This window comes from Solea senegalensis, linkage group LG10 (genome assembly GCF_019176455.1).
Source record: "Solea senegalensis isolate Sse05_10M linkage group LG10, IFAPA_SoseM_1, whole genome shotgun sequence".
NCBI lineage: Eukaryota > Metazoa > Chordata > Actinopteri > Pleuronectiformes > Soleidae > Solea > Solea senegalensis.
In genome coordinates this window covers 3,085,229-3,111,304 of record NC_058030.1, presented here as the reverse complement: position 1 = coordinate 3,111,304, position 26,076 = coordinate 3,085,229, and the positions used below count along the sequence as shown (strand labels likewise).

Here is a 26,076-nt window from a genome sequence, read left to right as displayed (position 1 = left end):
AACAATGTAACAATTAAATTAAATTAAATTAAATTAAATTAAATTAAATTAAATTAAACATATATATTCATATATATGTAAAGCTGCGAATTATATTCGCAGCTGTTTGAATTGAACTTCAGAAAACAATTTTAGAATGAGTAGACAAAAGGGGTATATTCAAAACAAAAATATTATAAAAAGAGACATACCGAATGTCTTTTAATTTGGTAGCTCCGTTTCCTAGTAGCGTCCACGTGACGTAATCATGTGACGGGGCCGGCTCAACTGTAAATACGGAAGTAGTTGTCTCCAGTTGAATAGTAACTAGAAGAGTGTCCTCGCTGGTTTTCACACAAACGCTGCGGAGGATTTCTGACTTGCTGTGTGTCCGCGAGTGTCTGTTGTGTGTTTACGCTGTGAAGATAAAGTCGGGATGGATAAATCCACGCTAATGTCGTTGCTGGTCACTGTGAGTGTGTGTGTGGCTCAGGTGAGCTGCAGGAGACTCGCTCATGTAAAGGTGAGTGAGTGTGTGTGTGTGTCTGCTGCTATTTTATTTGGAAGGTGGTGACACAGTTTTCTGCACAGCTCGTACGAATTACAATTGTGTTTTTATGTTAGTGTTTGTACAGCATTTATTTATTTACTTAATTCAGTTTGTGAGGTTTTTTTCAATATCATAACATAGATATGAGTAAATTTGCATTTAAGAAAATCTTAGACAAATATACTAGTCACTTCATTTTTTATTCAAAGTGTTTCCTTTTACACAGGTGTAAAACCAACATATAGGAAAATACAGGAACAAATAAGTGTGAGTTACGTTCAAAGCAATGCGTCCTTGTTCCTATTTTCTTCTACTCTTTTATTTTTATTAATTAACTATCTTTCCTGCGTCTTTGTCGCTGTTCTTGTCTTGAATAAAGTACATTTTCTGAGTCATCTTTTCCATTATGTAGATGATCTGCCAAATATCTGTCTTTTTGGTTGTATATTTTCTTCACATAAGCAGTGTTTTAATGTGTTTCATGGACTCTAACTACTAAGGCTTTTTTAAATATGACTGTAAATCATGCAAATGTATCTGTTAAGTTACGACATAGAGGAAGCCTGTAAACAGATTTAAAGAATATTAGTTTATTGACTTGCTCTACAGTCCATTCAGGTGAACGGGGTCGTTCTGCATCAGACATGTCTTGTTTTGTTTACAAACCTAAAATTATACAGTCTTAATGATTTCTATGTTATTTCGAGCAAAGACACCAGCAAATATTCATATGTAAGAAGCTGAAAAATCAGGATTACTTTCAATTACAAAAAATAGATCAATGGATGATCAAAATAGTTGGTGACTAATCTAATAATTGACTAATAATCAATGTATAGATTAATTGTTGCAGCCCTAGGGCTTGTTATTCAACAGTTTTCTGTAAAACCTCTTAACTGTATGTGGGGCAAACATTAACGTTGTGAAACCAACTCAAAATATAAAGCACACTAAGTAAATATTAGACAAGACAAATACATTCTGAGAGTGAGAATGCTGACACGTCATACAAAAAGATTCAGAAATGTGTTGTTTGGTTCTGTAAAATGTCAGAAAATGTGTATCACTTTTTTCTTTATACCTGGAAAAATAACAATGTTCTCAAATGTCTTCGTTTTGTCCACAAACCAAAACCATTCAGTTTGAATGGTTTCTTTGTTCTATGGAGCAAAGTAACCAGTAACCAAATATTCAAATGTAAGAAGCTGAAAAAAATCAGGAGCCCGTAGGCAAAACAAACAAACAAACAAACAAACATGATTCAACAGTTTACTGTTAAACCACTCAGCTGTATATGGGGCAAACATTACCCAACTCGAAAAACCTATATATAAAGCACACTAACTAAATATTGACTTTGGAGTGGAGTTAAAAAGGTTCATAAAGTGTGTATCTTGTTTTAATTATTTGGACTCAACACAGCCAATTTAGATCAAAATAGTTGGCAGCTAATTATTAATGATGATGACTATTGAAGTAATTTTTTCCGTTCCTTAAAGAATATTCATCATCACGTGTAACAAAGGCCCATATTTACAAAGTTTTATATTGATAAAAGTCATCGTTAAAACATAGACATGATTAAGGATTTTCATGTCCATAAATTAAATGAAATTAAAAGGAATCTTAACTCTAGTAGGAAATAGTGAGAGTAACTGTGTAATGTCTGTGACATTCTTGATTTCGAAGAAATGTGAGCTGCAGCAGATCTTCAGTTCCCTGAAGTTGAGTTTGTTCCACATTGTGTTGAGCACCGAAACCGAACAATGCTTCTTTATTTGTGTTTTCATTTTTATCTGATTCACGTTGCATTTACAGAGCAGCTGATCAGAACCATGTTTTGTTTTTTTGCCCTTAACCATTTGTCGGTGTTCAATGAACCAATGAAACCGAAAAACAAAAAGTCAAAAATTTGAAGAACAGGAAGTCACAGTAATGATCTGAGAACTGCTGCAGATGTACGACTGATATTTTTAGAGAACCTGTGGCAGATAAAGAAGAAGTGAAAGAAAAGAGACGAGGTTGTCTTAAATAGACTGAGATACAGATTCTGTGCCACTGTGGACAAATTGTGCTTCATTTTCCTGGGGTCAATTAAAAAAAGAAGTGTATTACTAGAATAATAATAATTTTTAATTTCATAAATGTGACTCAAAAGATTTGTGGTTTTCTGTAAAAAAAAAAAGTGGAATTTTGCAAGTCTTGTGACTTTTTTGGCTTTTTCTCTACAGAGCTCCCCCTACAGTTTTGGAGTTCATATTTGTTATGGTCTCCCTGCAAACAAGACATTTAACCATTACAATGACTCAGAAGCTGTTCAATAAAGGGAACAAATCCTGAACATTTCCCCCTTTCTAATATCTCTTAAAAGACGTTTTAAGTTAAGCTTAAGCTGTTAAACTTCTAGGTTTTTTTTGAAAATATCGCTCAAAAGTGGATGTGAAGTATCCAAAACTGATGTATGTGTTCTGTCTGTGTGCTGTCCAGGTTCTGGGTTTTGACTGGAAGAACTGTGGGCAGCCCGATACTCCGGCTGTACTGAAAACTCTGGCCCTGTCTCCAGACCCCATCACCATCCCAGGAGACCTGACGGCGTCGGCCTCGGGGACCACAGACGTTGAACTCGCCGCTCCACTTCCAGTGAGTGCATCGAAATCTGTCTCGCACATCCCCGAGCATGAATCTCTCTGAAAGTCCCCTGTTTTATGGTGAAAATATCCATATCTTATTTTAACCATTTAACAGGGCCTGCGTTCTATGGACATCATACCGATGCAGGTCCAGAGAGTCAAAACTTAACTGGGCAAAAAGGCTTTTAGGTTTTCTGCCCCTTCTACCTGGAACGCTGTACTCTGGGGGAATTCAAGTCAATTATAAAAGACGGAGAAATAAGCTCCATAGGTTCTTGTGATTGCTCTGTGTAATCATGTCAATCCCACTCTTCTTTTCCTGCAGTGTGTGATCGTATTTTACTTGTGTCTTGGGCGTCTACTTCCATGTTTCTGCCACAAATAAGGTCTATATCTTTACATTGTTTGAGGAGGAGTTATGTTAAACGTGGCTCTGATGCATCATCGAGCCATTTTTTGAAAAACATGCATAAAAAAAAAGAATTTTCTAACTCTGCGTTCCCTTTGCATGCACTTCAAAAACACTTCAAGCCTCCACATTGGTGAGATTTCACACGCGCAAACACGTCTGTGCCAACAATGGGACCATAAACGCAGAATTAGCCAAGACTGCAGTTTAAACTTGTCTTGTGTCATCATGTCCTGTCTGTGTGCAGTGAGCGAGCAGCTAGTTTAAACGCAGACATTTGTCTGGACCTGTTGCTGAAAAATACATTTGAGGTTCATTTCATTGCTGCAAAAAATGTGTAAATCACGTGTGTAAAAGTTCCTTTAACTGGGGAGTATATCAAAAGTAAGAGGAAAGTTGAATTAAAAAACATCATCTAACATCATTATACAAGTTAATAATGCACGAGACAAGAAGTGCCAAAAAAATGGATTAGTTTCCAATCTGAAATCTGCATTCAGCAGAAAAAAACAACAACCGCTGCTTCCCCTCCTTTGTCACCATAATCTTTTTTTCTATATCGTTATTATCACAAAACAAATGTCAGGTAATTAAACACCGAGTTTTGATCTTGGGTGAAAGTTGAAGAAAAGTAGTTGGTCCAGTCTGCAGGATGTGTTTTATGCTGCATATGTTTCATATTTATTCACAGTTATTTCCTGTAATAGACACTTCAGACCATCTGGTCTCAGGCAGCCAGAACCTTTTGGGTTTTTCTTTTTTACTTTAGGAACATTTTGTTCTGGCAAGACAATGTAGCTGCAAATATTAAGGTTTAACAGTTGCATAAAAAAAGATGTATAAATATGATTTTTGGCAGGAAGTATTCAGAAACAATGGGGAAAGTATTTAAAAACTAGGAAATTCTACTTTGTGCCTGCTTCTTGCTGTCGATTTGGGGGGATTGAACCTTTAAAACTTGAAGTATTTAGACAAAGAAGTGTTTTGGTGGAATCAAACCGCACATTCTCCTCACCAGGTGACCGTGACTCTGGAGAAGGAGGTGGCCGGTTTCTGGGTGAAGATTCCCTGTGTGGAGGAGTTGGGCAGCTGTCACTACCAGGACGCGTGCGCTATTCTGAACCAGCTGATCCCGCCCGGTCAGGACTGTCCCGAACCGCTGCACACCTACGGACTGCCGTGCCACTGCCCCTTCAAAGCTGTGAGTCTGTGCTGCTGAGAAAGAACACAACACGCAATTAAAGAGTGATTTTGTTGTATTGTTTTCATGTGAACACCGCGAATACAAAAATAACTCGGGTCCACTTCACGTCTTTCAACACATGCATGTGGTTTTTACAGCTGGACTTCACGTCATATTTAAAAGTGCATAATCATCCATCAAAATATAGTATAGAGTATAGAAGTATAGAAACAAAGATGTTGTTATAAACAAAGATGTTGTTATAACACTAGTATAAAGGAATAAAAATGGAATCATTTGTGTTTCCTGAGCAAAACCTTGAACGATGACAGCGATACGAGCTCTGAACTGTTGCAGGGTAATGATTGATTTCCTTTGACCTTGTGCCCTCGTCTGTGTCTCCTCACAGGGCTCGTACTCTCTCCCTCAGTCTGACTTCTACGTTCCAGACATGGACCTGCCGTACTGGCTGACAAACGGAGACTACCGCATCCAGGGGGTCCTGGGCAACGGCAACGGCAAAGAGCTGGGCTGCCTCAAAGTGGCTCTCTCGATTCACTCCAACTGAACTGAACAACAACAACAACAACACACAGACAGTCTGGAGGTGTAAAGTTGTTGTTTTTTAGTTTTATTTGTTTTGGGAAATGAAAGCAGAAGTTGTCAAAGGTGTAGAGACGCATAAACCTCACAGTTTATGGTCACATGAGAAAAACGAGATGAGGCAACACAGTATATCAGTGTAGATTTGGAGGGGGAAAAAGATACAATTCGACTGTTTTTAAACTCTTTATGTGATATTTCTTATGTTTTCCCTCTTTATTTATGTACATTTGAGTCATTTTCCTTTCAACGGCAACTGCGCTGGTAAAAACAGTTTTTAATTTAAGATTCCTTTAACTCTTTGAGACTGACGAGTGACCACATGTCACGTGACAGGTGTTGGAATACAGAGCTATTTCACACTTTTTAACGTGTTTTTTTCCGACAGCAGCGTGAAAGAGGTACAGTTATTAGGAGTCACGTAAGATGCCACCGTATGGCCAGTAGAGGGCGAGCTTTTCACGTCTCCAAACAAACTCCACTGTGCCTTTTCTGCTGCTACAGTACATTCTGCTGTTTTGCCAGTGCATTTAAGTATATATCATTATTATTACCACTATTGTTATAATTGTTGTTATGTTTGTGTGGTCGGCGATCGCACGTGTCAAAGACTTTTGATTTAATGTTTTTAATCATTTAATCGTCATATGCTTTTACTTTTTCATCAAGTTCTTCATCATTTCTTAATAATTATGAGTTGAAATTAAATCAATATAAATGATCACACAGACTCATCTGTCAGTTTTCATATTAATTTTAAGATCATTTCAAGTTTGTTTTTGTTTGATCGACTGTTTAAATCATGCCTGTGGTTTACTGTCAGTTTTTCAATAAAAGTTTCCACATTAATTCAGAAGAGAAGTGTAATTTATTCACAATATATTAATTGTTTATATTTTAAAGTGAGTACACGACATTTAACATTTAAACACAGGACAGAACTTGTGGTTTGTTTGTTTTTTTTAAATGAAGACAGACATTTTATTGCACTATGAATGCACCTGTTTAATAATTAATATTCATATTTTGTCTCCACAGTAAGACAATGGTCTTGAATTTATAAATCGTATTTTACAAAGCAAAACTTTCAAGGATGTTTTCATAATATATAATTTCATATTCAAATAAATAACCTAAAAATAGATTTTAAAAATCACAATGAAAGTGCAGTTTAATTTTATACCACAGGGTGTCAGTGTTTCTTCTGAAAATCAGGGGGATTTTAGACCAGTGACAGATTTTTAAAATAAATAATAAAATAAATTGTTCAAAAACTACACCACACTGTAAATCCAAATGCTGAAATGAATTAATTGGATTAAGTAGTGCTAATTTAAAACTAATTTTTACAGTTTTAGCTCTAAATTAATATTCATCTGTGTTTCTGGAAATGTGCTTGGTGGTACTGAATCATTTGAGAACATCATCATTTCCAAGTTTGAAAAACACTGATCAAAAATTTCCTACATTTCATGGACCAAACGGTTAATTAACTCGATTAATCGAGAGAATTAATTGATTATGAATATAATCGTTGGCTGCAGCTCTACAACAATAATAAAAATGAACATTTAACTTATTGCTCACAAATCCAATCCAATTCTTAAAAGTGTGAATTATGAATTTAGTTAAAGTGCCAAGAATCTGGCGACTTTTCAAAGCTATGAAAACAATAAAGAACCATTTTCTATTAATTTAAGGGAAAAAAAATAGCAGAATAAAAGGAGAATGTCACACTGAGGCTGACGGGGTGAAGTGGCTGTGACGCCCCCTGCTGGTTGCACGACCAACTTTGACACAAACTGATAAGAAGAAAGTTTCTCAACATTGTGCTGTATAGATTAAAGTATGCTGAATAATTTACTAAATAATAAAAAACAATTTAAATGGAAATGTTAAAGTTAAAAAAACATTTAGGACAGTTCATTGGCAGAATAAATAAATACGTCTTTCATTAATCTGACCTGACAACTTCTTTCTTCTTTGTATCACTGTTTACATTCAAACTTCTGTTTACATGTATAAGAGAGAAAGAAGGGACAGAAAAGACAGACGAGAAAGAAAGAAAGAAAGAAGTCTTCTACGGCGTTTAATAATGTTCGAAACTTTTCGAACTTGTGTTATTTATGGAAGCCAGTTTCAGCCAAAGTCATAATTCTGACATAATATCCCATAATTATGAGATGATACGTAATACTAATATCATTAGATGTATGCAGTACACGGACTGACTGTGTACTAATATATAGTCTAGGACATTCTGACCTTTTTCATATTGTGATAGTTCTGTTGTAAAAGTTCAATTAAAATATGGTTAATTGACATCTTCCTTATTATCGCGGGTACTCTACACTTGTGGTCCTGCAGCGCCCTCTAGTGTATTCACAAAATAATACATTTATTTCTATTATACAAAATGAATATAATTATCTTGCTTCTAAACGGTTACATTTACAAACAAATAATGGATGCTTTCATTATAATGGACAAGTGAAGCTGCGGTTTTATTCGTTCTTAAATACTTGAAATGATGAATGTGTGATGTTGTCATCCAATTTCACTGACCAAATGATTGATTTGATGAAAACAAACAGAACACATCAACAATGCAAAAGTAATTTTCTCCATTAGGACTTCCTGTTTATTTCAGCCTTAGGTAGAAAAACACAGACTCTGAAGTTTTCTGCTTTATCAAGCATGAGCCAGCAGGTGGCAGCACATCCTGCAGTCCATTTAATGAGTCTTTTAAAGCTAAAGCACTATTTAACCTAAAACGAATTGGTATTAATGTCACCATCTGCATATTTAAAAGCTCTGCTATTTATATTACATCTGTCAAAACAAGGGGGACAACCAAAGGGCTTCACAAATGACAGAAACAAGAAAACAAACTAATCTTTACTATATATTATTAGTGTAAATAAGCAGGAGTTTTACCGTAATTGAACAGCTTCAGAGTCACTTTGATGGTTACATGTCTTGTTGTGGGGAGCGTGGGAGAAGTCATTACTGCCCCCTACTGTCTGTTAGTGAAGAACCAGCCTTGCGAGTCCTCAGAATCCTCAGCTGTAAGATCAAGGCAGCGATAGCGTTATTTTAGAAGTTCATCATGGCAGAGCTGGCGAAAAAGAAGACCGCTGTCGGAGGAGACCACTGTCTGACCGAATGAGGGACCACACACGGGTGATCACCGCAGTGGCGAACATTGATGTTTATGGTGGTCTCGTAAAAATATTAAAATAATTTACTCCGAAACTGTAGGGGGAGCTCCGTACATAGCAAAGTGACTAGACTTTCATAGACACAAACAATTATCCATAACATTCAAACCGAAACCAAAATGGAGGCAGAATAATAACAACATAGCTTTTAAAGTAACATTGAATGCTTGTATCGCACATATGTGTTACTTATGGAGGTCTACTTACATATATTAACTTGTTTTCATGGTGAAAAAACTCCTAGTCGCTGCAAACGAGCCGATCGAAATATCTCCTCACTGACGCTCTCGTCAGCCGCGCTGTTTCAGATCAAAATCACGCCCCCAGAACGCGGACTGTGTTGTGATTGGCCAGCCAGCGAGAGCTTTCCTACTGTCCTGTGATTGGCCAGGTACCTGGAAGTGACGTAATGAGCACGTCGGCTCTCAGATACGCAGCTCCCCCTCTGGCACGGTGGATGCTCTGCATCTCAGCAGCTACAACCATAGATATACAGTATATAAAGCGTAGATGTCTTACGGCGGAGTGTCGAACGTCATCTTGCCACAGTCAGCTCGCTCTACCGTAACATGTGTTGTAGTGGTACATGGACTTTTTAAATAACCATAACTTGCTCAATTTTCTACCGATTTTCAAACGGTGTGGTTTGTTTAAAACGTCAGAGATGTAGTTATTATGACACTTATGAATAATTATAACCATGGGCTTTAAATAACATTAAACAGAACAGAAAGATGCAATGAATATATACACACAGGTATTTATGTTAAATCAACATATGGGCTACTAAAACTCATTCTGTATCAAGGATACAGAATGGCATGAGGTATATGTATACCTTTATAATAGGAATATTACTAATATAATCCAATAATTTGAATTATTACTTGTTTAAATTAAACATGTAATAATTCAAATGACTTTAATAGGAATATTACCAATGTAATCCAATAATTTGAATCGTTACATGATTAGTTTAAATAAGTAATAATTATTAAATAAATTATTTTATTATATTAGTAATATTCCTATTATAAAAGTATACATACATCTCATGCCATTCTGTATCCTGAGTTTTAGTAGCCCATATATTGACTTCACATACCTTGTGTGTGTGTGTGTGTGTGTGTGTGTGTGTGTGTATTCATTGCACCTTTCTGTTCTGTTTAATGTTATTTGAAGCCCATGGTTATAACAAACCAAATCGGTAGAAACCCTGAGCAAGTTCTGGTTATTTAAAAAGTCCATGTACCACGACAACACATGTTATGGGTCAGCGAGCTGACTGTGGCAAGATGGCCGCCCTGTGCGGACGTTCAACTCCATTGGCCAGCAGCGCAGACGAGACATTGACACTTTATATATATCTATGGGTGAGAGGAGTGGTGAGGTTTACTGATGACATCACCACTTTCCCAGCACTCTTTTTTTCTGCCTATTGCACTTTAAATACTATTGTTGCTTGATCATTGAATGAACTTATTTGAACAGCGATATTCTGATCTGGAGTCAGACACTCTACTGTTGTGCCACAGAGTTTATTACTTATATAGGCCGGCAGAGGCTTCTTGCGTGAAAGGGGCGAAATCTGCCATCTCTGTTTGCCTTGGTTAAGAAAATGTAGATTACATGGGCGTGTCTTATTTAAAATAAGAATGTGTTAATGTTTAGCATCCACAAGGAAGCTCCAAAGTGTCACGAAACCCTTTTTATTTTAAGGGCATAGAGAATTCATTTTAGTAAGTGGGGAAAACAACTTAAGTTAAGGGTTTTCTGCTACATTACCGGGTCATTAAGAGTGGTTTGTTGGAAAGAAGCTGAATATACTACACATAAGTATGTTTTATATGTATATAATTGCTTTAAAATGTTTCTAGCTTTAGTATAAGTCTTTAAGTCTTTTATATTTACTTCAGGCAAGGCGCTTGTTTTACAGAGGCCCATATAAATATATATAGTATATATATAATATAATACATACTATATACTTCAGCTGTAGCCCACAGTTGTGGGTGTTTAGCTATGGTGCTTCAGTCACTGTCTTAAATTTAAATGACACTTTCGCTAGAAATCAAACCAGGGGTCTCAATCTCAAATAACCTGGGGGGACACTGAGCGTCAAGTCTGGTTGGTTGGGGGCCGATCAAGTGAAAATAAGTTCAACTTTGTGGGGAAAAGGAACTGTTCAGTAGGGGTGGGCGATATGAGTTGAAAATTATTTCACCATAACAATATTTGTGACACCTTTTCCACAATAAAAGTGTCATTTGTTGACATGGAACAATGTATAGTTCACAATAAAAACATAAATATGATGCAAAAAATAATCTATTGCTTGGTATAAAGTGGTGGGCTTTTTCAGGAGAGGGTTTTTGGTGCTGCGTGTCTCAGATCAGAAGGGAGTGCCACTTTGCTACTGGCTGGCGAACTGAGCGCATCATCAAGGTCCAGTGCTTGTCCTCTGAGCCCTTCTCCTTCCCCACAGTCAACTGTCCCATCAAGTGTTTGGTGGACTTCCAGCTTGTGTGCGTCTCGTACACAGAAACCAGAATCTTACACTGCTCCATGGGGAACTCGGGCAGCGAGAACATGAGCACCTCGTTGAAGATGGTCACCAGGTCCCGGGACACTGCTGAGGTCTTCTGGTAGCCAAGCTTGTAATGATTGCACTGGACACTGATCCTGGCATAAAGGGCTGTGCAACACAATGAAGGCAAATACATTCAAATATGAATACCTGTTGGACCTGTGATGGCTTGATATTTGTGTAGGTGTTAGTTATTTACCGCTGTCAGAGCCTGTGTTAGTGAGGACTGTTCTGACCTTCAGCAGACCGACCTCCAGCCTCTGAGATGTGGGCAGAAACTTCAGTGAAAGCAGCACCTCTCCAACCAGATCCTGTTCACACACAGCGACCGCAGCATAATGTACTTTTACGATGTGATTCAAAGGAACAGTTTAGTTGAACTCAAACTCTATTAAAGTTTTGCATAAGGTTCCACAGCAAGACAGAAACACATTTCCCTTCTTTACCCACCATTTTCAGTTTCTATGCCTGACAATATACATCGTCCAGTGGAAACGCTGGTTTCTGTATATTTATATATTTTAGCTCTTCATAAAGACTGTTAAAAAGTTCCCGTGCCATCTATCATTTGCTACCAGTGAGAGGAAAAGGGAACCTGATATTGTAGACACATTGTAGGTACAGTGAAGTGCAACTGTACCTTCTGGGGAATCTGTAGATCCTCGTGCAGCTCCAGAGGGTCGGAGATGTTGAGGTGCCCTAGAGGAGCTCTCACATGTCCCAACAATGTGTTTCTGGAGAATTTGTCAAAGTCCCACACCTGAGATCATGCACACAAACACATGGCGGTCAATTTATTTTCCAGAAACACACATTATACTGCACTGTATGTATATCTGTGGTATTTCGGTAAATGTTCTGACCATAGTACATAGGACGACCATTTTTTGGACTCAAGACTCAGAAAATGTTCTCCATTTTCAGATTTAACACGCAAAATATGTTGTTCATTTACAACTGCAGTGTTTTTCTAAATTAACCTTCTTCAGTATAGTATCAGTATTTCAGTATTTTGGAGTAAATGGAGTCAATTGCAAATAACTGCCAGATATGGTAAGTTATTCTGAAAAAATGGACAAAAGCACTTAGTTACAGCACATTCTCTGGTCCTTTTATGGTTAAAATATGTTAAAAAAAAAGAAAAATCAATAACAATAATAATAAAAAAAAATATATATATATGTATATACATATACATATATATGTATATACATATACATATATATATGTATATACATATATATATATATATATATATACATACATATATATATATATATATATATATACACACATACATATACATATATATATATATATATATATATATATGTTAAGAGCTATGGGTACAGTGAGAGTGATGTACTGCAGGACCTCCATCCTGAGGTTGATGGACTGAAGCATGTCTTTTTCCTGTTCCAGGACGCAGCTGAACTTTTCTCCAAATAAAGGACTACAGATGCCTTTGACGATGCGAGTCTGCCACTCTTGCAACACTGTCCACAGAGCCGGCGACGCCCCCTCACCCTAAGACAGACACAGCGGAGAGGACGGGGACAAGGGTTGGCTATGTCATCCAACAACAGTAGTAATACATAATGGTAACAATGCAGTTTACAAGACAATGGTTGGAATCACAGGGTCCCTCACGAGATAAGGCGGCTGATTGTTTACCTCCTCATCCTTGCAGTCTGCCACTTTCACTCGTCGCGATCCTGCCCACATGACTCGCACCTTAACAAAGGGCTGGATGCCACCGGTCTGGCAGTGAAGTCCCTTCACCTGCAAAATGGTGACCCCCAGACGGGACTGCGGCTGGTCATAGTGGACAGAGAACCGCAGCGATCCATCCACCTGCCACAAGAACATCCAGGTTAAGGGCATACGCCACACACTTAAGTGGTATTGCTTTAAGTGGTTTATTTTCAGTGACTGATCTCTGTTGATCGCCACGCTACTGGAGAAAAGGGGAGACTTCCAAACACACATAAGAAGTTGAACAGCAAGAAACAGTTGCAAATGACCAGAATTTTAATTATTAGGACCATCAGGGTTCCCACACTTTGGTTGACATGAAATTGTTGTTGTTTTCGGTGTAACTGAATCACTAAAATCAGTTAATTAAAAAGATAAGTACTCAGTACTTCCTGCATGACTGGAGCATAGTCACTAAAATACAGCCGAAGGGGTTGTGATGCGGCTCGGAGCAGTGCTGTTGTTAAATACGCCAGACTCCTTTGTTAAATGTTGAGATTTTAGACATTTCCTTTGCTAAATGTTGGACATTAATGCACGTTTACAGAATGTTTAAGTCTTTTTAACTGATGTACAGTTCGGCATTGTCCGACACGTCGCGCTCATGACTCTTCCAGTGACGACACTCTCTGACCAATCAGTGGCTGACAGTCTGATGACGTCACACATAGTCTCGGCTGAGCAGGGCAGGTACTAAAAAAAGTACCAGGTACTGCTACAGGTATCGCTAATGGAAAAGCAAAAAAAAGTGCCGTGCTGAGTCGTGACTGTGTAGTGGAAAAGCGTCACAGTCACAGTCACAGTCTGTTACCTTCTTAATGCTGCCCTGCTCCTCCACCTCTCCTGTGTGGCTGGAGTCTGTGGAGGCAATAGGGACCTGAGGCAAACAGCGACTCAGCTTGAGGACCTCAGTGCTAACTTCCTCCACCTGGACAACACACACACACACAATACACATTATGTTGCAGCTGGTTTGAGAACTACCCCTCACAAAGAGCTCAGTGTGTGCAAGCAGATGGTCTAATCCCAACCTCACTAGCAGTAGCCAAGTGCGTTCCACAGGGGTCTGTCCTTGGGCCGCTTCTTTTCCTTACTTACATGAACTATATTGCTCATAATGTTTCCCAGGCCAACTTCCATTTTTTTATGCTGATGACACAGTTGTGTTCACCTCAGCACTCACTCCAGACCTGGCTCTCTCCAAATTTCAAATTGCTTTTAACGCTTTGCAGACAAAACCAAACTGATGTCCTCAAACTCAAAGACAAAGCCAAAGGACTTCAACCCCACTATCACTAATCGAGATTTATCAAGTGATTAGGTATCACAGTACAAATATGTTGAGATTTTATTATTTTGCATCAAATAAAAAAAATGCCAGTTAACTATGCCTGTGAACTTGTGAATTTTGTTATTTATTCGTATATTTTTAGCCAAACAAAGGTTTGTGGGACGAGTAAAGTGTCAGTGTGACAGGGTAAGATGACACACACAGTCTGATGGTTTTTGTGAGAAATGGGAGTCAATTTCTGTTTCAGCGCACACCTGCAGCTGAACGCGTCCCGATTAATGTCTCTCAATAAAATGACGTCACCATTAGAGCTGTGAAAATAAAAAAGATCATGTGAGAGAGAGACATAGACTGAGAGACTCAGAAAATGCTATGTCCTTCCTTATCTCACCTACATTGCTTACAAACCTGTTAAGATGATCTTTTTATTCTTCTCAGGATACTGCATTGACTTGCGTTCATTTACGTAACTGTCATTGCGTAACTATCTAACCTAACTACAACCAAATCTTAACCCCAAACTTAACCAGGTCCTCAGAAATCAGGTTCTGCCTCATTGGGAGCAGGTTTTGGTCTCAGTGATGACTACTGGTCCTCATAGGTGAGCATTTATGCCAGAAAAAAAAGTCTTGTGCAACACTAAATATGACAAATACAAATACAAGTAGACACACACACTCTCTGTCTCTGGAGGCCACCAATTTAAAAACATCAAGTGATGTAGCTAATTTGATATTTTAATTACACAGCTAATATTTGAACAGAGGGCGTGATATGTAATAAAAGATGTTTTAAAACACTTCCAACACTCTGTAAACAAGAGCTTCGCGTTCTTACCGACCCAAATAAAATTAACACCCACAGAATAGTGAATACACATAAAGCACAACATGGCTTTTTACTTCCTTTTTTAAGAGTTTTTAAAGCAGATTCACTCACTGAAGCATACGAGACTCGGTGAAAAGGCAGCAGCTTCTCTCAGGTTTTTACACAGAGGGAGTGCAAAGGCAAACACATCCAGTTTCAATAAAGACCTGGTGCAAAACCACACACCAGTTGCTAGGACCAGAAAATCCTCTTTATTACCAACCTGGCCCTGAAATGTCACCTGGTTGGTAATAATTTTATTTTTTCTGTGGTTTTTCCAGTTCTACCAGTTTTCCAGCCGTGCCTTTGCTTCAGTATTTGTCACAGAGTTTCAGGAGAGAGACTGCATTTAAGGAAGCATAGTAAGACATCCACTAACCAGAAGGTCAGTGGTTTGATCCCTGGCTTCACTCCTCCAATTCCCACTTTTTAAAACTAAATTGACAATTGACCATTTTTCAAGCAATTTCAAAGACATAATTCTCCAACTGTGTAAAAATATTCTTCTCCTATAAGAAGGGGAAAAAACAGCTCACAACATGACTCAGCTAAATCAGATCCAGGGATTTTTGACCAATGCTGAATATTATATCAGCTCATCCCTCATTTTTCTGCCATTCCAGTAACAACTAATATTATTTTAACTCTGCCATTGACCTCGCGGGCCCCTGTTACCACCACCAGTGTCAGGTCTTCTGTTTTTTTCTTACTTCATAACCATAATAAATCCCCTAGGATGGACTGGTTAAGCCGCTGAGAAAGTTGAATGTATTTTATGGACTTCATTTTTATGGCTGCATTGTCCTGTGTCTGATTTCGTTTACATCTGTCCAGTACAACTGTGGCGCATAACAATTTTCCAACTTTATCATCACATTTCTACAGTCTGTGCCACATATTTTTTCTAATTGACTCTTCTCTCAGGACTTAAATCTGCTTTCACCAGAACGTGAACGTGGTCTCCACCTCTTCTTACCTTAGAACTTGGAGCAGCTGAGTAATTTTCTGCCGTCCTTGGCTTCTCGTCCAGATACAGCACGTCACTGTGGACTAGAGCAGAAATCAGACAGGTTTGTGTTTCTTATTAATGACTTTTACTTAGTCAGACACCGTACATCATCTAACCTGAACTGTAAAGCCGTGTTTCCATTGAGTGGAACACTTCAGTTTCATACAGTATATTACATTTATGTATTTATTGGCGTTTCCATTAGGAATAGTACCAAAATAAACAGCCCCAACCGTTCCATTCTTTGGAACCTTCTTCCCTTGGGGTACCAGAGAGGGTGGAGTTAGACCAGCTTCACCCACAACAGTCTTTCCTGATTGGGCGACAGAAAAATGTCATTCCCTTGTGTTTGGTGATGGAAGTCAACGCTTGAAGTCACAAACCGAGCAGGAAAAAAAAAAAGAGCTGCTGGATGTCTTCTATTGTTGTCCGTTGTGTCGTGTTGTTGCACTGGAACGACATCACGAAACGCAAGCCGGACCCAGGGATTTACCCAAACTGCATCGTACTGTACCAAACTGAACCATATCCTTTATGGAAACACAGCATATCCGTCTCCCTGTTCTCACCTCTAGCTTGCCGGGTGTATGTGTTGCGCGTCTTGCAGTATCTGAAGGTCTGCCACGTCAAGATGCCCAGAGCCACAAGGAGTAAAGCCACGGAGGTGCCAAGGAGGATGTACTTGACTGAGTCCGAGAACGGCATGTTCAGCTCAGCCGACAACAGCTGACCATGACTCCCTGCCTCCATGTGGTCTATTCACATGTCTTGGCAAACATAGAATCTGGAATACATGAGAGGATCATTAGGTTTTGTGGTGGCTTTGTGGACCTTCTGGTCAGAATAGTACAGCTTCAACCATCAAACGGCCACAGTATCAGCAATACATGATTTCTGAACGTTGGCATGTGACATGTGCCTATTCTCGCTGATCCTGAATCAACCTGATGTCTATGTTTACTCTGTGTAAGGTGTATAAGGATACGGACAGTCAGGATGGTGATGCAGGACAATTTTCTGTACAAATGGACAATAAAGCGTTATCTTATGTTAAATTCACAACCGTTCTTATCAGAAATTGACCTGCATTTGCCTTACACACACAGCAATATGAACATTCTTGCAATTCCTCTGTCACCTGCACACAAGCTCACATTAAACTGTAAATATCATCCCAGGAATCTGATGGTTTCCTTGTTTCCCTCCTTGCACCTGAAATCACTTAATTTACTTAAATTTTTTTAACAATTTAGGTTTTGTTTTTGTCTTGGTATCTCTGTGCATGTGACAAATTAGTTATGTTGGAATCCATGTCATGCAAAATATGATTAACATTACAAAAAAAACACAAAAACATACAAATAAAGTTCCATGACTGGAATAAAAATGAATTTTTAACAACTAGCTAATGGTAAAAGACAGACATTTACCTGTATTGAAAAAAACCTCAGCTCATCCTCGTCCTTGTGTATTTTCCGTGCTTTGCAGGCACGCTGTGAGACCTGGTCTGCGAGAGAAACACAAATTAACACCTTATCTTATAACTGTTTGCAAACTCTTCCCTCCCACACACACACACACACACCCATCTGTGCGGCACCATGTGACTTCCTTCTGGACAAACTGGTTCTAAAGATGTTGGAGCACCTCAGACCGTCTTCTTCTGACAGCCCCATAGTTTATTATATACATTTAAAATATATTAACAACTGCATTAAAAAAACAAAACAAATTACTACATAATTTAAAAGGGAAATAAAATAGGAATTATGATGAAACATGAAGACATTGATAAAGTTGAGTAAAGGCATAACACCTTGTTCATTATTTAAATGAAGTAAAGTCATTGTTCTTTGGCTTTTAAACAGATATTGTGTATTTTCAGCTTTACTCAGACCTTTGTGTTATTTTTCTTGTATTTCTGTGAGATTAAACCAAAAAAATACAAGCAAAATAGTAAAAAGTACGTAAGATGCATTCATGAATTCCCACAAATTATGACTTTAATGAAAACATAAATTATTGGTGTTTTTTTTCCAGGTTCCTATTCCCAGCTTTGGCCTTCAGACAGCTGCTTACCGTGTTGCAAAACTCCTGAATATGGCTGCATTTCTCTGTTATACTTCACAAAACTCCCATTGAAATAACAATGAATTGAAATCCACTGCATTGAGGTTTGAAACTTTGCGTTTTTACAACGTTTCCTGGTCAACGCCAGCTCCACGTTATCACTGAACTGTAACCAAAGCAGCAGGTAAAGTGTCAGAGATAAAGAAATAGTCGTGGCACAAAGACTCGAAAGACCATTTTGTCCTGAGAGCTTTTTGTCGTCATCATCATCATCATCACAGACTCGTCACCTTTTGTCAACAGCTGACAGGTAAGGTATGTGTCACAGAAAGGAAAACGTCCCTAAGACGGTGCCTGCAGCAGTGCAAGCATTGTGTCCCACCATCTCGTTGAAAGACAAAGCAAACTATATAACCCAAACGTGTCATTTCAAGAATAAGGAAGTAAAATGTATATATATGTATATATATATATATATATATATATATATATATTTTTTTTTTTTTTTAAAAAAGGTTCCTGGTTTAAAACAGGGTTTTAAAGGTCAACATGTCATACAAATGATTCATAAAATCAAAAAATAAAAAGCTTTGATAAGGAAAATAAGATCATAATAAAGATGGCAACAGTTTGGAGTCATATGTTGTCAGTTAAAGAGAAATCGAAATGTAAACTCACCTGAAATTGCTGCACAAACACTTGAAACACTAATTATAGTATTATAAGAAATAACATGGATGGATGAATTCATCCAACTCAAAGTAACAAAAAAAACAAACAAATAAAAAAACACACATTTATGGTGTAAATTTATTGTATTTTCTAGTGCATTACCCTAAAAACTACAGCATGACAATGTGCTCAGATCAAGAGATAATACATCATTTTTGTTCATTAGGTAGTAAATATTATCTTTACAAACATACACCATTCAGCGATTAGACACTAGAAGTGCGTTCCACTTGTAGCCGGAAGTCGGAATTTCTCACAAAAGATGGCCGCGTCAATAGTAAAAACCATTAATGTACGATAAGAACTGTATAATTGCTCCAGTGGCCACTCCAGGTACTGCAACAAAAAATACTAATGTGGCCCAAAAAGCAATTTCCCGTCAGACCACAATGGTAAAAGAGAAGCCTGTAAAACTGTTCACAGGACACCTCAAGACATAGTCATTTATAGATCTTCATATTCTATATTTTTAAATTTGTGGAGTTTTATATTTGTAAATCCACCCTAAAGCCCATAAAAAGCACAGAAAAATCTCATTTCCCTGAGTGACATGCACGGTTGTCTTATCATCACTACTGATAAATGTGATGAACACATGAATTAGAGTTGAAGATATACATGATGAGTGAAAGAATCTGGAGCTGTAAAACTACTTTTAAACACATTATTGTTCCTAATAATTTGGTCACGTTAAAGGTTTTCATTTTAAGTAGAAAAATACAAAGCAAATGAGAAAGCACAGCAGTGATACAAGAACTACAATTCAATTATTTTTTAAGTATCATAAAATTATTTTTTTCCCCAAGTTCTGTGACAGCAATGAAACTGAAATAATAAAAATGTGTTGACCTGTTATTATCTACGTTTGATCATGTCAAATAGACATCTAAAAAATGTTCCACAGTGTATTTTTTAGTTACAATTAAGTATTTGACGTCAACGTACTTAAAATTACGTTGATTATTATCATATATCCAGCTTTTTTTTTTAACTGTGGACATGTTGCTACACTGCTGATGTGAGCAAAACAAACAGTACAGTTTGGAATGGTAAAGCCAAGGGTCAAGCTTGCGTTTCGACAGTATAGTACCTTCACTTGGTAGGCGGGGTGTGCGCAAAACAAATAACGAAATCCCAGTTCCGACTTCCGACGTAAAATGGTGCACAACATAAAACTCTGCTCTAATATCATGAGCTACACGAGTCAGATTCCCGCAGATTAAAGAATGCATGGTGTTTCTTTGGATAGTCAGAGACTGTGATGGTGGGAGAGTCACCAGGGCAGCACCTCACCAGTCATACCCAGAAACGACCCATGATCCTTTGCAGTCAGGCCACCAATCACAGACAGCATGGCCGAAACGCTCTCCTCGGGACTCAACGGAGCCTGGAAACACAGATGTACACTGAACACATTAGGTCAGTGCTTCCCCAAGTGTGTTCCACTGCCCACTAGTAGTGTTTTGGAGGCATTACAGGTGTATGTTTGACCCTAGTCACAACATAAAACATGATAATTGACAAATATACACCTAATATAATTTTGATAAGAGAGGTTTGGTGAATTAATAATTACACATCATATCAAACCAGAGAGACCGTGCAGTCGTACCTGTGGCCCCCCCATGTCAGTTGCGACCCAGCCTGGGTGTATGGCCATACAGAGAATCCCAGCAGGCTCCAGGTCTAGAGCCAAGCAGCGGCTCACCATGTTTAAAGCACACTGAGGAGGCAAAAATTAAAATACCATAGTTACCATACAGAAAAATGCACAAGCCCAAACAAGGAAAGGGAACAAAATTCCAGCAACTGATCAACAGAAATGTTAACCATTAATATATACAATCTATAGGGCTGTAAACTAACAATTCGATCATTAATCGATTACTAAGTGAATCGTCAACTATTTTGATTATAAATTACTGGGAGTATGATTTTTCAGCATGATTTTCAGGGTTATTTTGCTCCAGATAATTCAAACAGAATCATTTTGGTTCGTGGACACAACAAGACATTCGGGAACGTCATCATTTCCAGGTTTGGTAAACAGTGATCAACATTTTCTGGACCAAACAAGTACTCCATTGATTGGGAAAATAATTGACAGATTAACAGATAATATTTTTAATATTTCTTTGATCACTTCGATGTGACTCCTTGTCAAACTAGTTTTAAGTTATTTTATCTTATATACATATAGACGACATAACATCTTATAACTTACTTTTATTTACCTTTTTTTTTTTTTAAATAAACAATATTCACATCAGAATCAGAGTAAATCTGTTACATACTTTCAAGGTATACCGTTCTTGTAATATTTAGGGTTAGGATTGATTGGCAAATGTTGACTGCACCCACCCACAAGTGTATTATCTTTCTGGAGATTTTTTGCTGGGGTTTTTGTAGCTGTTGTACGTGTACTTCAGTTGAAGCTCCACCTTGATCCGACATGTTTCTACAGAAGCCTGATCAGTCAAAACAGCCACAACATGCTTGAGATGTTTTGAAAGAATGACAATCCTCCTGTTTCCTGGTATGAAAAAGGCTCAGACAGGACATAACTCATATAATGTTTAAACTAACAAAGAATAAAAAGGAAATGGCAGAGAGGGTGGGAGAGAGTTCACATAACTTCTGGTGTGTGAAGGCTACCATCGTAGTTTTCTGACTGGGAAAGGGAGTGGTCAAATTCACTGGTACACTAAAGTATTTCATTGTAAAAATTGATTGATTCTTCTCAAAAATCACGGCCCGTGGGCCACATATGGCCCTCCAATCAATATCACAAGGTCCACCACTTAATGTCAAATTAGTTCTGTATGTTTTGAGTTATACATATACTGTAATACAATTTGACATCATAAATAAATTCTAATTGAATACTATGTATCCTTTTTCCCCCTACTGGCTATACTAGATGCTTAGTGGCCCCAAGGTCATTTAAGTTCGAGACCCCTGCTCCATATCAATTTAGAGTGGATTTCTGACAATAGTTTTGTGTTTTATTTAAAACTCTTATTCTCTTATGGTGCGTTCTAAGTTGTAGTCGGAAGATGTAATTTTCCAAGTACAACCCATAGATGTGTGAGAGGAAAAGCTCTGCTCATAGCAGGGATCCCACACCTTGGTTGACATCAAATTTAAGTGCTTTCCAGAACCAATTCCGTCAAATTCAAAGACTGAATGTGCCGACACAGCTTAAAGGGGAAGTTGGTCGTTTCAGGCGACATCTAGAAGAAAGGCTGAAATTTACAACGAAGGAACGCTCATCTGCTCACCCCCTCCATTACCTGAGCGCTACGGTGGCCCCGACGTTTTACTTAAGTATATTGTTATTGTATAGATCATAGACGCGTATGATAGCGAATCTTATTGTTTTTATTGTGTTGTATGGTTTTCTTACCTGGTCTATTCAGTAACAACAGAAATACAACATATGTATTTAAATAACGTTAGCGTCTCTATCAAATCATACTGTAAATGACAGTGTAATCTACAACATCACTTTGATGCGTTATCTCATTATAACAGTTGTTGCCTGAGTAACTTCAGCTGAATGATTATATGACATATTATATGACAAGCAGGAGGGAGATTTAATATTAGAGACTAATATTTATGCACAGACCAAATTATGTTCCATACTTTTGTTATTGAAATACTGAATAATCTAATAACCATAACATGCAGTACGTTTTACTTTATAGGATTTTAAGGACCCGTGGGAATCCTGTCATGGGAATCCTGTTATATATATGGTGGATGAATATGTGAGTAAATGGGTTCTTTGGTGAAAGGGAAAATTGTACCATCTACACACGTTTCCATCCCAGTGTGCACTACCTTGGATGTCCTGTAGGGGTACCAACTCATGGCTTTGGCTTCCTCCCCCCAGTTGAGCTCCACGGAGCCCAATTGAGAGGACATGTTAATCACAGCTGCTCTCTGGATGCTCATGCTCCTCGAACCACCTGCTCCTCCAGTGGACGCAGCTTTCTTCAGCAGAGGCAGGAACGCCTGAGAGCGAGAGGGGATAAAAGAAAATACTTTAAAGGGGACATATTATACCCTATTTCCCCATTAAAATAGTTCCCTGGTGTCCTAATGAACATGTCAGTGACATGCTTTGGTCAAAATACCATAAGGATGAAGAATCATAGTAGTTCAATAACCCTGCTAAACCCGCCCCTTTCAGAACGCTCGGTTTTCATGCATGGTCCCTTTATATGCAAATGAGACACAGGCAAACACACACCCACTTCTTCCAGGGGGTTTCTGATTTGTCCTCTTTACAGCGCTTTACAGCTCTATTCGTCTCCCCCTCCCTCCACTAGTTCTCTGACAATATCAACATGGCAGCGTGCGCAGAAAACAGCGAGAGTGCCGTCACAGGAAGAGACGTCCTACATAAGGATCGAGCCGAACACTGCCGAACTGTAAATCAGTTAAAAACACTTAGGAACAGCACTGCTGATCGCCAGCGGTGCTCGGCGAGCTGAATAAACTGCATGTTGCTGTATCAGACCGGAGACTGTGCTCCTGAGACCTCCCCACCGCTGACCAGCTCCGGTGCTCCGGCGAGCTGGTGTGTGTTTGTACGTCGGTGAAATACGTCCCCTGACTAAATACGGCGACCACTGGCAGCAGTCTGATGTGAAGTGGTGCGAACGCACGAACACACGTTTGCTGACTTTATCCGGCACATTAGCTTCATATATAAAATCCTCTGTAAAACACTGTGCTCCACTGTGCAGCCACCAACAGCACACTTGTCCCTCCGCGTTGACATAATACCGCTCTTCCTCCCTCGCCTGCACTCTCGCAGGGACAAGGTGGAGCTAAGGTGGAGCTCGCGAAGTAAACTTACTGGTGGGGTGGTAACATTTGCGGTGAAATGCGCATGCTGCCGTCATAAGCGCAGGGAATTCAACATCGGGCGTTTTATCGCCTATACTTACACTAAGGGGGACCACAAAAACATGACTGAGTATTCTTTTTCCACACTTTGGCGACTGGTAGGGCCTCCAGAGTCCCAAATATAAGTATTGAAATGGTTAAAAAGTTGATTTTGCTTAATATGTCCCCTTTAATGTTGTTGAAACGGCAGAAACACAAGAACTGTTTGATGGAAATGCGGAACTTCATTACCTTAGTAATCATCAGAGGAGCCACAGCGTTGGTGTGGAAGTTTTCCATCATTTTCTCCACGGTGACGGTGTTGAAGTCAGCCAACACGTTGATCCCGGCGTTGTTTATCAGGCAGTTCAGACCCTGGTCTTGAACCAGACGGCCAACGTCTTCTGCACATTTCTCTATGCTCTCCTGGCTCAACACATCTGGAAAAACAGGGATGCAGGCAAAAAATACATCATAAAAGATAGTACTATTATAAGGAAACATGTATATATGAAGTATATAATGCTTTGAAACATCTAGATTATTCTCTTTTTCCTGATTGACATGTTTTAACATAAAAACAATCTATGTCTGTGAAGGTTCTCAGTCATCCAGGTCATCGTCATCTTCAGTAGTTGTAGTTGATTTAAGTTTGAATATGTTTCACCTCCCAACCAAGAGGCTTCTTCCTTTCTAACTAAGTGGAGAAAAATTAATCCAGGTATTAATGCTGTGTTTCATTTCCAACACCAACCACAGTTTTTCTCGCTCTTACCCAGTGGGAGTATATGGATGTTGGGATGTTTGGCTGCCAGTTCCTGAAGTTTCTGTAGATTGAAAGTAAGATCATACCATCAGTGTTCATTCTCATAACGTATATCTCATAACCTTCAACATAACTTTGTATTTATTTACTTTGCCTCAGATTTGTGGAATGTTTCTGGTTTTTTTTATTCTAAAACCACAACTAACCGGTGTCTTCAAAGGAGCAAAACTGCAATTTTAAGTAATATTGTCAATATTCTTTGGATTTGGTGCATGTTTTCAATTTGCTTACTTCTGAAGTAAATGAATTTTGTCTTGAAAATATTTTGTTAGCATATATTTTGTTGTACAGGCAATGGAATATAATCGTTATGGGATTATTTCATCATGTCATAAATGTTATTGTGCTAAATTGCTACAAATTGGAAAATTGTAATTATTACGTTCACATTTGTAATCACCTGTTTTGGAAGTGTTTTTTTTTTAGTTTTGAAAATACTTATCGATTATGAAAATAATAGTTAGTTGCAGCCCTACTGTACAGGAATGTCAATAGAGCTGCAACTAATCGATCAATTCTATTATGAATCAACACTAAATTAATCAGGGTTATTTTGTTTTGTTTCTTTGCTCCATATAACAAAGAAATCATTCAATCTGAACAATGTTTGATTGCGGACAAAACAAGACATTCAAGAACATAATTATTGCAAAGTTTGACGTATTATGGACCAAACAATTAATCGATTAATCAAGAACATAGTCGACAGTTTACTCTGTTCTGTCTGGGCTGGGGTGGATGTTTGTTTTGTTTTTTTACCTGAGCGTTCGCAGGGTTTCTGGTGGTGGCTATAATCTTTCCCGGTGAGAACGCTCCACCTGCCAGACTGGCGACCATCTGCAGCCCGAGCCCCCGGCTGGCTCCCGTCACCAGCAGAGAACCGCACTTTTTGAAATTAACGGCGCCGTTCATCTTTAAACTCGTCTTCTGAGCGTGTAATGGTGGACAGTCAGTGAGTGACTCAGCAGAAAAGTCGAGCGGACCCCACTTTTGTTCTCTGCGGACCGCTGGAGAGGAGGCGGAACTACAAGTGGGTATAACGGAGCGGAACTATTCCCCAAAAATAACGCAAACCCACGCATAAAAGTCAGAAGTGGCCAAAAAGAAACACACAAAAGGGGGGGCAGTCCAGTATCACGTAATTAGGACTAAGGTTAAGGTTAAGTCACGTTACGAAACGCAAAAGATGGGGCGGAACTACAAATAAGCGGAACGAATATGCAGAGAACGTATCAGTTCCACCCAGTAAACCTAAACCTGCCACTCTCCGAACTGGATAGAGCACCGCCCCTTTGGCTCCGATTATTCCAACATCCATGCTCCCCTCCTACTTTGGCCCATTTCTGCCGCTAGATGGCAGCAATGCTCCACTTTCCTTCCGAAGCGACTCTGAAGTCTTTACACAATGATGATTGTTCAGCAACAGAGCGCGGAGTCGACTTCGGAGGCTGAAAACTTAACAAAA

General features: G+C 38.6%; 3 protein-coding genes across 3 annotated transcripts; 1 reads left to right on the top strand and 2 right to left on the bottom strand.

The window, feature by feature from the left end:
* Positions 1–262: 262 nt before the first annotated feature.
* On the top strand, positions 263–6,203 carry LOC122775695 (ganglioside GM2 activator-like). Its single transcript, XM_044035782.1, has 4 exons — positions 263–502; positions 3,017–3,169; positions 4,587–4,769; positions 5,161–6,203. Exons 1-4 carry the CDS (start codon positions 416–418, stop codon positions 5,317–5,319), a joined length of 582 nt encoding a protein of 193 aa, XP_043891717.1. The 5' UTR covers positions 263–415; the 3' UTR covers positions 5,320–6,203.
* A 3,240-nt stretch (positions 6,204–9,443) lies between these two features.
* Positions 9,444–18,628, bottom strand: syt19 (synaptotagmin XIX). Its single transcript, XM_044035772.1, has 9 exons — positions 17,515–18,628; positions 16,654–16,868; positions 16,052–16,125; positions 13,729–13,845; positions 12,837–13,016; positions 12,537–12,689; positions 11,803–11,922; positions 11,362–11,473; positions 9,444–11,270 (listed from the first exon to the last, which is right to left on the bottom strand). Exons 2-9 carry the CDS (start codon positions 16,832–16,834, stop codon positions 10,963–10,965), a joined length of 1,245 nt encoding a protein of 414 aa, XP_043891707.1. The 5' UTR covers positions 16,835–16,868; positions 17,515–18,628; the 3' UTR covers positions 9,444–10,962.
* A 322-nt stretch (positions 18,629–18,950) lies between these two features.
* si:dkey-12e7.4 (uncharacterized protein LOC558132 homolog) lies at positions 18,951–25,865 on the bottom strand. The gene is made up of 6 exons (XM_044035778.1): positions 25,371–25,865; positions 24,561–24,612; positions 24,038–24,225; positions 22,733–22,906; positions 20,499–20,609; positions 18,951–20,273 (listed from the first exon to the last, which is right to left on the bottom strand). Exons 1-6 carry the CDS (start codon positions 25,521–25,523, stop codon positions 20,160–20,162), a joined length of 792 nt encoding a protein of 263 aa, XP_043891713.1. The 5' UTR covers positions 25,524–25,865; the 3' UTR covers positions 18,951–20,159.
* Between the last annotated feature and the right edge of the window lie 211 nt (positions 25,866–26,076).